The sequence below is a fragment of the Stigmatopora nigra genome, chromosome 19, assembly GCF_051989575.1.
Source record: "Stigmatopora nigra isolate UIUO_SnigA chromosome 19, RoL_Snig_1.1, whole genome shotgun sequence".
NCBI lineage: Eukaryota > Metazoa > Chordata > Actinopteri > Syngnathiformes > Syngnathidae > Stigmatopora > Stigmatopora nigra.
The window spans coordinates 2,376,638-2,393,588 of NC_135526.1; the positions used below are offsets into that span (position 1 = coordinate 2,376,638).

The 16,951-nt window shown below is 40.5% G+C and overlaps 1 protein-coding gene and 1 long non-coding RNA gene across 2 annotated transcripts; one reads left to right on the top strand and one right to left on the bottom strand.

Moving 5' to 3' along the window:
- Positions 1-17: 17 nt before the first annotated feature.
- On the bottom strand, positions 18-16,293 carry LOC144213077 (uncharacterized). The gene is made up of 3 exons (XR_013329875.1): positions 16,174-16,293; positions 909-1,108; positions 18-136 (listed from the first exon to the last, which is right to left on the bottom strand). It is a non-coding gene; the product is annotated as an uncharacterized LOC144213077 (long non-coding RNA).
- Positions 799-5,560, top strand: LOC144213075 (protein sprouty homolog 3). Its single transcript, XM_077741332.1, has 2 exons — positions 799-1,340; positions 4,207-5,560. The coding sequence occupies exon 2, from the start codon at positions 4,306-4,308 to the stop codon at positions 5,191-5,193; it is 888 nt and encodes a 295-aa protein (XP_077597458.1). The 5' UTR covers positions 799-1,340; positions 4,207-4,305; the 3' UTR covers positions 5,194-5,560.
- Positions 16,294-16,951: the final 658 nt, after the last annotated feature.

Sequence of the window (16,951 nt, forward strand, 5' to 3'; positions counted from 1 at the left end):
CTCTCAGACACAGGAAATGGCCGCTTGGCCAACAGCCAATCTGGCTATCTCAAGGGGGGGGAGGCGGGAGGGGGTTCATCCGGAAGAGCAAATCAAGCCAGTCCCGGTGGCTTAATGGATCGGTGTGTCGACTCATCTGCGAAACCACATATCAGTGGCAATTAGAGGCCATGTGGGTGTGACCGCTTAACTTTCAGTGTCATTGACAATGATAGACGTTCAGTAATGTTGCTCTTTTCATCTTTCTACTGTGAAACTATGAGATGCCACTGACTGGAATTCATTTTAGGCCCTGATTACATGACGACAATCCAAAGAAAGAACAATAAGGTGCACTGCTGGCTTTTAGATGCACATTATGATGCAGAAACTACGGTAGCAAATGTTTCTAAATGACCTGCTCTGCATTCGTACACATTATGCAATGTAAATGTAATACAAGTACTTAAATTTCATAATATTCTAATTGTTTTCAGCGATATTATGACTTCAATCATATAATAACATATGCCTTTATTCAACTGATATTAAGACTTTAATCTTATATTTGGATTTTATTCTTGCTGTCCTATTTAAAGTGGTCAAGATGATTTCCACCCAATAAAAAAGTTAGTTGCACTTTGTATTAACTGATTTGGACTCAGTACTTGAACTGGTTGAGTTCAATTCCTTTTGTCATTTGCTTCTTTAATGCACGTGCCTTTAATTCAATGATGAGAGTGGGTGGGGGTTTCAGAGGGAGGAGTATATGTGTGCACGAGAGAGCAAGAGAGCGAGAGAGTGAGAGAGAGAGAGTGAGAGCGCAGCCCTAAGAGCCATTCATCTCTGGACGCTACGAGAGGGCAGGGAAAGGAGTTCTTTGGAACAATTTGTGCCTTCCATCTTTTGACTTTTATGCACTTTCTTACCATTTAAGCCACTCCTGTCCATGAAACAGACACTTCTTCCTCATCTCTGAGTTTCCAGCTCTTCAGCATCCTGAGAAGGCATAGCCTCTGCCTCATTTTGAGAAGAAGAAAAGCGGTGGTGGTGGTGGTGGGGGTGGAGGTGACCTCAGGAGGACGCACAGGGATCCCAGCTCCGGGAAAAGGAGGAAGAGGGCTACATCCTGCGATAGAAAGCATCTATGAAGCCTTTCTTCTCCTCTATGCACATGCATATGAACATTTAGGGTCTGTTTTGACATAAACTCTGAAAAGGATTGTGAAGTAAGTCACTCTACTTACCACAGACGTGTAGGGTAAATATCACTACATTAGTTTCCGTGAGGATAAACTGCATTAAAAGGACGTTAGGAGAGGAGCTGCCTGAGTGCAAAATGGATCTCAATCAAATCAGAGGTAAGTGCTTCCTTTCAGAAATGTTAAAAGTTTGTGGTTAAGATCCAAAAATCAAGTATGTACATCATTTCGTGAAGACAAAAGTTTGCTATAGCAGTCACAAGTGAACTTTATGTATTGAGGCATACATTCATTCCAAAAGTTTGCCCAAAAAAGTCACAAAGTCATATTTGGAAAGTATTCCTGACTGTTTCATAAATGAATATGACATTTTTTGTCTTTAATTATACAAGTGAGAGTTATATTACCCAAAAATGTCCTAAAATCGAATTACAGTTAGTAGGACTCAATGTGAATGTTCATGTTTCAGTACCATAGACAGCGATAGATATCAAATATCTGTTAATAAAGTACAGTAAAGTAAAAGTGGTTAAAGTACACTCAGTAAATGCAAACATATTTCTCTCTCAAACATCTTTTTTTCTTATAAGGGACCTGTCTAGTATAGTGAAACCGATCAAAAACATTCATGAGGCTTTGAATAAAAAGAAAAATCACAGTTTTTGCCTCTTTTTTTTTCTTTTCTTTTGCTCACATAACCCTAAAAATCATGTCCCCTCCCATAACGTTTGTGTGAGTAAACGTGACTGGGACGTGCTTGCAGGGTTTGCCATCGATTGTCCTCAAGGTCGGATGCAGAATGTCGATACCCATCTCCGCTGTGGTGGGCCTGTGAGGAGGGTGGGCCGATGGATGATGGGAGTGATGGAGTGACGTTGTGGGGAAAGAAAGTGGATGTGAATGATAGAGCGGGGAAGTGCTTGGAGGAATAACCAACCAAGGCTCAGAGGGGGAGCTGTGAGATGGAAATGGGGGTGAGGAGGGAGGCAGGGAGGGAGGGAGGGGGTTTTCGGATGATGAAATGGATGAATGGATGATGGCGGAAAGGAGGGAGGGAATGAATGGTGTTTGTTTGTTTTTTTTTGCCACTGCAGAAGCACTAATGCTCCAACTAATGTACTGTATCACCACAGTGCAGCGGAAATGTACGATTTGCACTAAAAGAAAACTTTACAAGGTTAGAGTTGCCTTAAATTGCTATACAAAAGTATTGGAAGATAGCCCTTAACCCTTTTTGAGTAGTCATTTCATCATTGACAACGTTAGCCATGCAGTGCATTGTATTCAGTTCATTTTAATTGAGCTGTTTTGGAACATATCATTAATTTATACATGTTTTGCAATATTTATACATGTTTTGCTTCAGGATTTTATTTTGGAACTGCTTATGACAGAAATGACTACCAAAATACATAATTGCAACTGAAACTAGTGTCCAAGGATGAATCTAATTCTAGTATCTACAACAAAACCAATTTAGGAAGCAAACCTATAAATTGCAAATGTTAATATATGATAAAAATAGTCTTTTGTTGATTCGTACTTTTCTTTCAATTTATCATGGCCCTCGTGGGACCTTGTCCAAACTCCAAAAAATAGTCCCTCACTCCTATGGGAGTGCTTGCTCTGCGACCTTCCCTCAGACATCCTTTCATCATATTTAGATTTCAGAATCATTCACAGCGTCGTGATCCCTCGGTCATTGGCTGACCCTTCCCTTCCTGTGACCGCCCTCGCTCCCCTCCCCTCCCTCCCGGTCGGTCGGTCGGTCTTCAGTGTCTATTTCAGTCTTTCCGTCACGGTCAGATTCAGAACATCCGGTATCTCATCAAGTTTATTGTCATCCAATCCTGCTGCTACTGCTTCTCCCAGGAGACCATCACAGAAGGAAAGCCTCTGGGTCTTAGAGCCTAGTGTATACAGAAGGCCAAAAATACTCATTGAAAAAGTGGAAGTTACCTCTATCAAGTGCTGTTTTACCACTTCTTTTTTTACACTTCAACTAGTAGTTTCTTCTTGGAGATAATATGCACGTGCCCCCCTTCACCCATTTACTTTCAGTATCTTTTCAAAATAGCTAGGTCGTTTGCATGAGGTCATCATGGAGAGAGCTTGTTCAGTCCATTAAAAATCCCCATCGACCGTCCACATTCAACGGAAGTCAAAGCAAATAACGCCCATTTCGACCTTGAGTGAGTGCATTTTGAATACTTTATTTTCCCCTCAGAAGGAAAAAAGATCCTGCAATGAATGACATTTGATTGTGTTCTGAAAATGACTCGTGAATCTTCCAAAACAGTCGCACAGTGCATACTTTGCTACATGCAAGTGTGGTAGTCCTCACGTCCCGTCACATTGATACTCCCTCAGTGCCGGAATTGGCCCTTTGCTCAGGTTACCAGATTGCTGGCCTTTGGTTAGGATTTCCTGTATTTCACTTTTTTTTTTAACTGTTAATGACAAAAAGTCCACTGTTATGTTTCCAGATTGACATTAACTCACTGGTTGTTGAAACAAGATGATTTGATCTGCCTGAAAATAGGATTTAGTTGACATTTGATGGTAATTTGTTTTGTTAATTTGATTGGATGAGTTACCAAAAACTATTCATTTTTTTTTGGGTGCAATCCTCAAGCTGTCGTCTGAGGCGAGTATGTATTGTCTTTAATAAGAGACTTCTGCCTTCCTTTTCCCGGATCTGCTTATCCATTCATCTGGAGCTTTTATTCAATTGAGTCTACTTTGCTGCCCCATGCATTTCCTGGACTTGTCTTTTTTTCCTTTCCCAAACATCTATCTGACATCTTTCCAGCTGAATTATACAGATACATGGATTGGCCTTAAAACTATCACAAGAAATGACCTTAATTTATGACCGATATTCTCATATTTGTTTAGGCCAAATGTCTTACATTGATTTGTTGAATTCATGTGCAAATCTTGGCCCTTTACATCAGTCTGTACTGTAAAAAAAATCCTTCATTGTAGTGTAAAGTGATTAACCAACTCTCTCAATTGCCTGCAGGTCTGTCTGATGTGCCTTGAGGCTAGGCCTGCCCGGTGCTTCCCACCCTGATACCACCCGTGGTGGCAGTCACATTTGGACGGCTCCCATTCTCTTAGGATGGAGCCGGACACCGTGGACCTCCAACAGGTCCCGGTGCTGTCGCTAGAGCAGATCCGCGCCATCCGGGCCCGCAACGATTACGTAGATCGTCCGGTGGCGCTGGAACTGAAGTCCCAGTCTGGATTTTTCTACAGCCACGATGAGCGCCACCCACATGGAATATACTCGCAGTACCCTCAGCCACCCCACCTTGCCGCCTTACCCCGCAGTCAAAGTCAGCAGCACGCCCACACTTCTCGCATCAGCCGCTCCAGTACGGTGAGTTCCTCCATGTCCCGGACCAGCGGCGGTTCGGACCAGAGGCTGCTGACGGGCCCGACACCCTCCCACTCCGGTCTGGCCTCGGTTGTGCGCGCTCAACCCAAAGGAGAGCTCAAACCCGACACTTCTCTGAGCAAAATCCTAGCCGAAGACGAACTGGGCCGGCACCAATTCATCTGCGAGCGCTGCGCTCGTTGCAAGTGCCACGATTGTTGCGCCCCACGCCGTCTGCCATCTTGTTGGGCATGCGGTCAGCGTTGCCTGTGCTCGGCCCAAAGCGCGGTGGAGTACGGCACCTGCTTGTGTTGCGTCAAGGGTATCTTCTACCACTGCTCGGCTCAGGACGACGACAACAACGACTGCGCCGATCGTCCGTGCTCCTGCGACCCGGCTCATGCCCTGGCCCGCTGGGGCACCATGAGCGTCCTAGCTCTTTGCCTGCCCTGCCTATGCTGCTATCCCCCCGCCCGGTTGTGCCTGGCACTGTGCCGCCGCGCCCACGATCGGGCCACTCGACCCGGCTGCAGGTGCAGCAACACCAACACCGTGTGCCGCAAGATCTCCGCCTCCAATGCCAGCCCAGGTCATCCCTCTGTTAGCAAAGCTGTGGAAAAGTCAGTATGACAGTCCTGGATTGGTGACATCTTGATGCCTGCCTTATTAATGTCCACCTACCTTGTATGCATCCACCTGTTCTCCAGCTCAGGAGGCACCAAAAAGCTTTACTGTGCCTGTTCGCCTTGGAAACTACAAGCTCGACCTGAAAAACTTCATTGAACTCGCCTTCCTTCTTCTGCCTAATCGGGATGTCTAAAAATATTGATGTATTATTGGACGCCTACAGACTCTTTGGGGTCGAAATCCAGAATATGGACTGTGCGTAAGGAACTCAAAAGGTTCTATCACTGGGATGCAAGGTTAACAAACAATTACGCGAACATATTCGGCAGAGCTAAACCACTTTGACGCACTTGAAAAAAAAGGAACCGCACACTGTCAGAACGGAGTTTCAATGCCATCAAATGTATGCTGCATTGCGTAAAACATGCAGGCCATTGAGAGAAATCGGATTTAGGTTCAATCTCAGGAAACTTCCGACGTTTCTGGAGGATCAAAATGTGTTTTCTGGGACTTTTCATTCAGTCCTTGACCAAGATACATGCCATTTATCTAAAAAAACAAAAATCTCATAGAAAGGCCTTCTACCTAAATCCGTACTCACACAAAGTAGACCTTGGGGCTATTCATTTTCACCATCTCTGGAACATTTTGACACTTAAGAAAGAAGGACAAGACTGTGCAAAATGAAGCTGTTTCGTGGTATGGGAGACGAAAGAATGAATGAATGAATGAATGAATGAACTGTGCAAAAGTTGGAGGTCATCAATTGGGTAAACTAATTCCGTGACTAAAAACATTGAAATGCTTGGAATAAACTCAGTTTAAAGAGTCAGTGGTGACTTATTGTGCAACTTAAAACTTCCAGACTAGAACCTGCATTTCTAACAAGATCCGCCACCAAAAACCAGAGCGCCAGCCCTTCTCACAAATTCACTAAAAACAAAACCATGCCTCAGACTTTTGCACAGTATCCTACAACATTTAGCAAATGGGTTATTCAACAGCAGGGTGGACTAGATGGACATTAGTCCATTGTGTCTTTGTATGCATGTGTGTTGATGTACTGTATGTATGAAGAAGATGAGGACGCATGAGAAGAAGGGAGCTGTCTTTGTCTTTTTTTTTTTTTTAGCCTCGCTGCTACATCTATGCGCTGGTCCGCTCGGGTTTCTCAGTGTGTCGCCATGTTTCCTGGTAAGACCGCCGCCCAAACCATGGTTCCAACCATCTCCTCCTGTTCACCAGTTTATCCTACTATCCCTGCCTCTCCTGTGGGCTAAAAGCCTCCCACCCGAGAGTTGATCAGACGGGCAATTATCTCTGTGATGGCTCTTAATGGGCCAGACGAGAATGCAGGATGGAGTTGCGGTGTTTTGGCGGACAGAAGAGAAGAAAGACGTGTGTGTGTGTGTGTTCTCAAGTGAACATACGAGTGTGTGTTTTGGGGGGTGCATGAAAACAACACCCGAAGCATTAAAACCTTCCTTTGCGATTATATTTTTATACGCAGATACTAGCGAACGGCGTTGAAATGATTTTTTTTTTATTGTGCTTCCATGAACAGTGAAGAATTAAGGGTGGAACATAAAAAAAAAAGAATTTAAAAAAATGATGCACAAGGATTTGGTAGGATAGAAAATATTTGAAGCCTTTCATGCACAAATTTGGATTTTTATTTTTGATGTATTTTACAGAGTATACATTTAAGTCATTGGCTGCCACAGTTCAAATGGATTGGATGTCCATTGAGGTCAATGGCACTGAAACGTGAGCAATTACAGCCAGTCTTTCTAGTTTAAATAAATTGGACCTCCGATGTGTATTGCTGGTTTAAATTTTATTCATTTATTCATTCAGTTTTTACACCCTCACACTCATACTTAGGGGCAATTTAGAGTGTATTTTTGTTTGAATTTCATTAAATTGTATTAATTTATAAACAAATAACCATTTTAAAAGCCATCAGAAAAATGCAATCATATAAATATAATAGCCAATGTTTACTTTCTCGTGTATTCTTGTTTATTTTCTTATAAATGGCCTAAAAATAGTCAGTTGTAGTGTTAGGAATTTATCATCATAATATTCCAATTCTTTAAATGTCATCCACTATACTGTCATTGACAAAAAAAGAGGTCCAATCCATTTGAACTGGGAATCCGGCAGAGATCATTCACTGTGAACAAGCAGTAAATGAGTTCAGCATGGTGTATTTTTTTGGCTGTCAAATCCTATGAAATCCTTGCAAGAATAAAACAGACCATAAGGAAAATGAAATATGCAAAGATGTCAGTCACGGGAACTATTTTGAACTGTTGTGTTGGAGAAAATGACTTTTATTTGAATGAAAACTTCAATATATTCATGGATGTGCGCATAGAGGTACGTGTTATATTTTAATATTTATTTGTTTCATATTGTATGACGCACATGGATGGAAAGTATTTTTTGGCATGGGGGGGAGGCAGCGTGTTTGGTTGACGTTCTTTCCATCAGTTTTCAGTCTTTCAAGGGCTACTTTATAATGTGTATTGAGATTATGGAAGGTTATCATTTTGTTTTTGTTTTTTTGGGATGGTTTGCATGAGGAGCCAGATCAAATGCGCTTCCGGGAGAGGCCGCATATTGGCCCATTCACCTTAGGTTGCCCACCCCTGCTTCACACAGTATGTATAACCACGACATAAGCTTTTGGTACACAATTGACATCTTGTTTGTTTGTTGTAGAGCAATTTAAGAAGAATATATGGAGCAAATATATGTAAAAGTCTATCTTCAATCCAATATTATATTGTTTTTTTTTATTAGTATGCTATATAAACAGTACACACATATTTCTTTGCCCAGATTGTGTCATTGGTTATTTATTTCAAAGTTATGCCCCACCATGGAGTGAGTACAGGATGAGATTATGAGTGTGCTTGTTGTTTGTATGTTCTGGTTGTTGATTTTTTTTTTTTGGCTATTTGGTGTGCCTGCTGATGACCTCTAATAAAAAAGAGCTTTCCAAACACCAATCAACATCTGTGTGTGTTTTTTACATTGGTAAAATGACGAGATTAGTATCTATTGAGTAAATAGAATAAAAGACAAAATACATTGGAATACTGTATATTGTGATTCAACATAGGAGAACATTAAACAGCCAGAGAAGCTGTAAATTAGGAGTAAATGAAAGATTCAATGACACTTTTCATAGAGTAGACTTGCAAAATGCTAAAGACAACAGAAACGTTTTATAGTTAATAAAAATAAATATTAAAAAAAGTGTGTATTGAACCCCTTGGAACCATTGTGAGGATAAACAGTTCATAATATGAATACATATTGTATTAAGTGATGAGTAAAAGTTAAAAGTTACCATAAATATCTGTCAACTAGGGCTGGCTCTAGAAGTGACTGTGCAGTTCCCTTCCCTCGGCTACAATCTTACGTATTTACATATATTTTTTCCTTACCATGAATATCAATATGTTGATTAATATTAAATCGCAGTAAGACTATAAAAACACTTCATTTAAAAATACTTCCTGACATAGTCTGGCTCTATTTATCGCTAATCAAGTATTTAAATCAGGCAATACATTGACGACAATTAACTTTTGACTCAAGATAAGAGCTGTTTTTTTAGTTAGTGACAGCGATCCGATAGCTCGACACTTGAACGAGTGATCATTGAAGAATGTGTGAGGATGGCGCACAAAGACACTCTTCCTGACAACAGACAATCAGCCTTTGACCCTCTCTATCTAAGCAAGGGGACTCCCCTATCCTCTTGTACCCCCTGGGAGTCCCCTTCCCCAGCCTGGGACAAAGCAACCTGTCTGTCAAAGGCCCATACAACTGTCAATCAATCATGAAGAAACCAAGAATGTTTACTATGATTTTTTTGTTGTTTACAGCTGTCAACATAGGGTAGGCAAAATGAGCCAGGGGTCAAAGTTCAGGGTGGAGAAGGGAAAATTACTCAGAAGATCGGAATCTGCTAGTATCGTAAAATGTGGTAAAAGAAAAGGAAAAACAAATAATCTGGATTTAAAATTTGATGACATTAAAAATTGAAACGGGGGAAAATGACAACTTTCACTTTAATTTTTACATTTTACCTAAATTGTGGATTTAAAAAAAAAAAAATTTGGATAAAAATATGTCAAAATGAATTGAAGCATTCAAAGACAGTCTTCCCAGGTTTTGGGGGCTTTTACAGCTCATGTCCTGTTGATTTTGAGTCACTGGCTATTATTATTCATTTGGGGACATTCCTGTCCCAAGGAAGTGACCCAGAAATTCCCCCAAATCAAGAGGAAGGGACATAAACAAAAAAAAATGACCAAAAGTCAACAGGAAATGACCTGAGGTCTACAAAATTAATTCAATGGATGCTACATAAACGTCATATCTGTTTTGGGAGGGATGCTAGTAAAACAACAAATATATCTATTAGTAATCAACTACTTTTCAACTCACAGCAGAAGGTTAAAAAGAGCTTATTTTTCTGGTTATTAGCTCGTTGTTTTTATTTAAATAATGTAGTAGGATTTCCTAACTAATGTATCAACAATTGTTGCATCTCCTAATCGAAATAGAATCATTATGGTGAGCCTTTTATTGCAAGTTTCAAATCTTTGGTTCAAAGCACTCTCTTTTCGATCATTTTTGCAAAATACAAGTTTCACAAAGGGTTGAAGGGATGGCGAGCGGGCTTAGGGGGGGGTGCAGGATGGGAATGTTATCAGCAGGGGTCAAGAGGTCAGGCAAGTTTCAACTCTCTTCCTGTTCCTGCTGCTGGGATGACAACAACAACAACAACAACTCCCCCGTGGAATTCAAACTCATCCCCTCCCAAGCGTTCCTCCTTCATTTTTTTTGGACTAAATCACAAGACGATCCTTTCGGAGTGAAAGTCAAACGTGGAATGTCAGTTAGAAGTTGTTGGCCTCTGTTCAAGCATGCAGCTTCTGCGTTCAAGGACGCATCCGATAAAGCATCTGCATGCAATATTTTCCCACCCTGTTTAAAAAGATGGGGAAAGCACAGATTTGGAAAAAATAGTTTCATTTAGTTTTTCATAGACAAACTTTGCTGCAATGGTTAAGCAGTTTCTCAGATTTTGCTTGCAACCCTTAACCACAAATGCTTATATGGTACATATACATTTTTACCACATTAAATCCTTTGTGCGTAAATCTGAAGTACATTGCTTTGGTGTTTCTCCAAAACAAATCACTATTATACACATCCCTGCCATAGATTTGATTGCCAAAGTCTCAAACCTTGACAGAATAGTGAGCAAAATCTAGATGGGGAAGAGCTTTTGCAAATGGACAATTCTTGTTAACCCAGTTGAAAAGCACTATCAATGTGAGTGATTCTTCAAATGTGGCAATTCACTGTAGTCGTTTTTTTTTTTTTTTATCTCATGGAATAACGTAAATCATTTGCGGCTGAACCCCAAAGATGATCGGTCGGTCGAACGAACGAACGAACGAACGGACGGACGGACGGATGCTCCAAGAAGCAGCACTTAACCTCCCAGCAGTGCCATCAGCGGTAGTGAGCCATTATGGCTCAGGAAATATGCTGAATTATTCAATGGCTTCCTCTCATTGCATCCTCTCACACAGGATGCACAATAGAAATGAATGACTGGCACTCTCTGGCCACGTATACAACTTGCAAACTTGACCTACATACATTACATGCTATGGACAACATGGGAAACATCTTTTTTAAGCCTCAAGGGTTTCAAATGGACTCCATGTACACGACCACCTGAACCCCTCAATCAAAATAATAGTTAAACATTTTTTTTTGTCATATATATGTGTATATATATTTAAATTGGGGCAGTCCGGTGTCTGTGTGTCGGCCTGTTTTCCCTTGGGTGCTTTCAATTTACTGATTCTATCTAAAAGGAAACAGGAAACCGGTTGTTAAAGGGCACCTTTTGTATAAGACACATCTTTTTTTCCCACACCACTCCCAAGTGAAAAGTAGGAAGCCCCCCCCCCCCCCCCCCAATGGATCACGGTGGCAATCTCGGGGTACAACAAGGTGAGAAAAAAAAGACAATTTGAAAGAAACTTACACCTCAAATTCAAATTGCACTCATTTGCTGACACATGTGTTGGATCATTGTTATGTGTTGTGGAAAAAAAACTGTTTTTCTCTAAAGGTCATAAGTGACATCTGCTTATTTTCTTTGGAAAAAATTGGGTCTTTCTATTGGCCGGCACTTTGGATCAACCCATCTCCGAATGCCTCAGCCACATTTAGTAAACATCACAAAATTTTCATTAATGCAAAACCGCTAAGTATATATATTTACAAAGTAATAAGGCTTCAAAATGGCAGTGTCCACTTTGTGTCCTACATATTACATCTATTCAACTATTTGTTTTTATTCATACTTACATTAGATTGAAGTGTGTTTTTCACAACACATTTTTATTTTTATTCATGTATTGTTGACTATATAGCATAATCTTTCCTTTTTAAGTTACATTATAAAAGAAATTATATTGTTTGATTGTACATTGTTGATACTTCATTTCAACATTATGTAGTTTTTATAGATGTAGTACTACTTGTGAACACATAATGTCAGTATAGGCACACTGTTTGTAAGACCAAAAACTGGAGGTGGTCAAAGTAAAAAAAATGTTTTTTTTAATTGTCAGGAAAAAATAAAACTCTAAAAAAGCAGGGAAAGTGAAAAAATACAGTATACTTTTTATGTATACTAACTATTTATACTTGGTGGTTTTCCACCAAATTCTCCAATATACATCATCATAGAAGTGAAGTAAACACAGGCCAAATTTTTCCTGAAGTATTTTGTAAAATTAATTCCTGTCAAATCATTAACCAAACTACAGTACTACCCTAACTAACTACACCCATGAATGATACTTTCCCCTCAAGTCCTAATCAACCATTTCTGTTTTATCTCAAGATATTTTCTAATGATAGAATAAAATTTACATGAGAAAAGTGGTTAGTAATTGTCTTAAATAGGTACACTATCAAATGGATGGAGGTAGAATCTCTACCAAAAATGCCTTACAACTAGTATAACATTTTGACTCAGCTGCACTCAGACCTGCTGAGCACACAACACAAAGTTCATGCAAGGGTCACTGCAAACCGTATTAAAACCTTACCAACCCCAAGTGAGACACAGACAAACGGGAATGATCAATAAAGAGCGCTAAGGGAGGTTATCTGTCACTCACCAGTGTGAGCTGAATATCCCCAAAGCTTATGATCCCTTCTGTGATTCCATCACTTACTTGGCCGTTATTATCTCCGCCAGGGAGTATTCAAAACTATACATTTTTCCACAAAGTTTGTTGATCCAAGCACTGGTTGATATACAAACAAAAACCACATTGGAGTAGGGAGCATGACTGGGATGTTAGGGCTCGGAATGAGGAGGGAGGGGGTGGATTTGATCTTCAATCCTTCTCCAGCAGGAGCCTTGTTCAAAGGGGGCCCTGTGAACGGTTTGATATTTATATTTGTGTTTGATTTTTTTTAAGGGGTGTTGCTCACCCTCCAAATAAAAGCACCCACGGATCAAATGGTGAAAATGTGTTGAAAGATGGCTGACACCTTGAGTCAGAAACATATGTTATCACTGCAAACATCAAAAAAGCACTCAAGTAGATGATATATATATATCTATTTGAGGAAAGTCCCACTTGATTTAGTGTTCACTTCATAAACGGTTGTATTAAACAGTATGTTTTTTTTTTGTGTGCATGTGCTCTTTTCTTTGGAATTGCTTAAAATAAGTCCAATTTAGCTCCACCAAAAGTGGAAAAAAATGGGGGTAAGGGGTGTTTGTCTGTAGTGAATGTTCCCTTCTTTTTTGTTGTCCTGCATTTTCCAGCAGATGTAAAAAAAAAGTGATTGAAATCCCAGCAGGCCTCATTACTCCAGTCCCCTTGAGAGCTTTAAGGTCTTCAAGTAGCGATTGAAACATGATTTGTATTAAAGGCGGCCAGACGGCATCCTCAAATCCTTTTTAATGCCTAAAAAATGACCCCCCCCTTTCCCCAGAATTGTTGAATGAAAAGCTATAACATTCAAAATAAGGTGAGAGTAATACCCCACTGTCTCTCTCTCCTTTGATTCATTAAAAGCAGTGTGTGACGCCCAGGAGGGTCTTTGCACTCGTTAATGTAAATGCTTTAGCCTGACAAACATACATGACATTATCTCTGAATCTCAAAATCCTGATCAGTTTTTTGATCATAAAATGTGATTAAATATGTCAATATCTCAATTCAAATTAATGTTGCATCAGTATAATTCTTAGGGTGGGTCTGCCGGATAGAGATTTCGACACCCGACCCTCGAAATGATTCTAAAATGAGAAGCAGAGCCTTCCAGCTCATTTTGGCGTCCTCCTCACGTTCTCTTCCCGCTTCCCCAGTTCGTCCAGGTGAGAAAACAAGCTTTTGAAGGAGGCATCTATCGATCGGTCTCCTACATCATTGTGAGCCTACCTCCAACCTTCAGCAAGTATCGATCGCGCTTAGACTAGCAGAGGAGTCGAACGTAGGGTCCGAAGAGGACTCTGGGAGAATGATTGACAATTGTCGCTAGTAGCAGTACTCAAAAAGTTAATGAGGCACTGGTGCTCCACTACTATTCCACTTCATAATGCAGCTCTAACTTGACCGACGTGGGCCAGACCATTTTAGATATAATATTTCGATTTTTTTTTTAATATCAACATTAAAGCCCAGAATATTCATTTTTTATTGATATAAAACAATGTTGATTTGAGGTTTTTTTTTTAAATATATTTTTAGATTTTCCAAAATGAATTAAAAACACAGAAAAAAATGATTATAGAAAATACAAGTATTGATTTGAAAGGGGCAAAATCAGGAAATTTAATACATCTAATCTCTTCATTGTCATTTAAATCCTAAAAATAAAAGTCGGATTTATTTTTCCCGGGCCAAATGATGCGGTGGGCCGGATTTGCCCCCCAGGCCTCCACTTTGACACCTATTCCATTAAATTCCATAACACCTGCAAGCCACTTTTGTGTATAAATGATGCACGTTGAAGCAGGATTATACACAGACCCCAAAACTGTTTGGTTGCCAGTTTTGAACATCTCTGGCCATAAGCGGCGATGAGAGAATGCCTTAATTTCTTCAGACTTAGTCTTGAAGCTCTGACCCATTTGGCAGTAGCACCTCCACTCTCTGGTGGAAACCAGATTTTAAAAAACAGCCTTATAAACACTGCTAATAAACATAAGAGATGCTGTAACAGTCAAAAATCCAGTCAGTGCCTGCCACTTTTCCCCGGATGCCACAACATCTGAAGTGACAGTAAGCGGGAAGCAAACATTTCCTCTTGTCTTTGTTGTCCACCATCGAGGGTAGACAGCACCCGAAAAAAACAACCCACCCCCTTTTTTCTGGAGATCTCTTGGGGAAGTTGGGAGCGAGAGAGTGTGTGTTGATGGCGCCTTGATCAAGCCTTAATCCAGGGAGGAAGCGTACCCCCCCACCCCACCCCTCAAGTTATCCCCCCCCCCCCTGCCTCCATCTCGTCCCACTTTGGCCCGATCTACGCCAACTGCGTCTGTGCATGCTAAATAGCCGTGATGTCAGAGATGAGGAGACACAGCGGGGGTGACAGACGCGGGACGAAGGAGGTTCGAGATCACGAACGCAGAAGGGGGGGGGGGGGCAGTCATTTTTTTGTGTGCCTTCATCGCTTCTTCTGAATCATTTACACTTTCATTTTTTTTTTTTTTTTTGGGACCAGAATTGCCTTGCTCAAACGTCACCCGGCTTTTTTTTTTTGCAAATTAACCCAGCTTTCAAAGACCAGGCGTCATTGAATTTATAAACACAATGACAAAAATGTTGTGACCCACTTCTATTCTCTGTGAGAATGCATCCAAACAGACAAAAGTCAAATATATTAGGGTTGGAGAAGCTTTGGTTAGCACCTGATCCGATTTGCAATACAAGCCTCGCAATAACAATGATCTCACATTGATATGACAATTATGGATAAATGGGTCTGAATATCAATCCCCTGATATTCTATGATGGAATCGGCAGTGTTTAATTCCCATGCAAAATACAGCGCCCCCTACAATTTAGCCTGTTAAACTTCTTCCCGGTGACAGGCGGGAGCAGGTGGGAGGGTCAAGAATCTTTCAGATCAGGTACACATAATGGGCCTCTTTAATATTCATAGTTTCTGCGGGAATGGTGAAGGTTAAATTTGACTTACTTTTCAACTCTCATTATTAATACATGACGCCAATAAGAATATTCAAAGCGGACGGGTGACCAAAGGTTGATGAGAAGCGTACCTTTCCCGTGACATTTAAAACGCATTACCATTTTAGCATGCAGCCCCACCTTCCTTAAACGCACCAGAATATATCTGCTATAATCATCTGCCAATGTAACGTGATACTGGTTCACCGTCATTGACAGGAAAAGACTTTCATAAATTTGACAGGAATGATCATGTTTCCGTGCCATTGACTACATAAGACGTTGGTTCATTTGACCCCCCCCCCTTTTTTTTTTAATGGGATTACATCCCAAACTCTGTCAATGTCAGCAAATGACAAAAACAACAATTTTAGTACGAATGTTCAACTGTCATCTACATGGATAAACATTTTCTTTACTAACCTACAAAATCCTATTGTGCAAATACCAAATTGTGCATCATTTTTCCAAAGTCCAAAATAATCTTTGCATATTTTTGGCCCTAATAGTGTAATTTATTATTACTTTGATGCACTGCAATCAAATCATTTGCTACTCTTTTAAAAAAAAAAGTGAAGCAGTGTTACTTTTAACACTACAGACTTTTAACCTCTCATAGGGCAAGTAACTATTGTTGGTTATTCAACAAAACATGAACCTTTATAAATTATATTTGAACTTGTCAACATAAATACTCAATATGGAGTAATGTACTCACAATATCAGGTGAAGCTGTGGCAATCAAACTTGACTCAACACAAAACAATGTGTTTTCTAAAGAAAGTAAGGACTCCACTGCCTCAGTATTTAAAATCCCAGGCAGTCAAGGGAGTCAAAGTCGAGAATCAAGAGTGGTACGGGAAATAAAAGGGTTTAAATAAGGATAGGAAGTGAATCTTGATTGGAGGAGTGATGATGGGGAAATAGTCACAGGTGTTTTGGCTTGGGCAGGGCTTTGCCACAGGGGTGGAGCCTCAGCCCCATATACCTGCAAATGAAAACAAACAACACACTACTACATAGTGTGTGTCCAGGTTGACAGCCATAAGAATTATCTAATTGAATTTATTTACACTAGTTGGACTGCCAATGAATGCTGATGTTTCTGTGACATTGATGTTATTGAACGTTATTGAGGTTATTGGATGTCATCAATGTTAATGTCAAAGAAATTGTTGATTTGTTTCCTACCTTGGAAACATATTCCAACTGTATGTGTGTTTCCCCTGAGGGTATTCATATGACACATTTGCTTCAGGTGAACAAACGTGCGACAAAAAGTGGCCGTCGGGAGCCATCAGCGTCAGCTGTGGGCTTGACATTCGCCGACGTGTTTGACGCCCGAGGCGGTCACCGCGGCAACAAGTCGATGGGATGACAGGGCCGGGGAAGACAGGTGACAGCGGGCAATAAAACAGCCAGCACACGACTACAAGAGCATACCATGTTTGATTAAATGGATGAAATTGAGAGGATGAAGTTCTTGATCATACTAT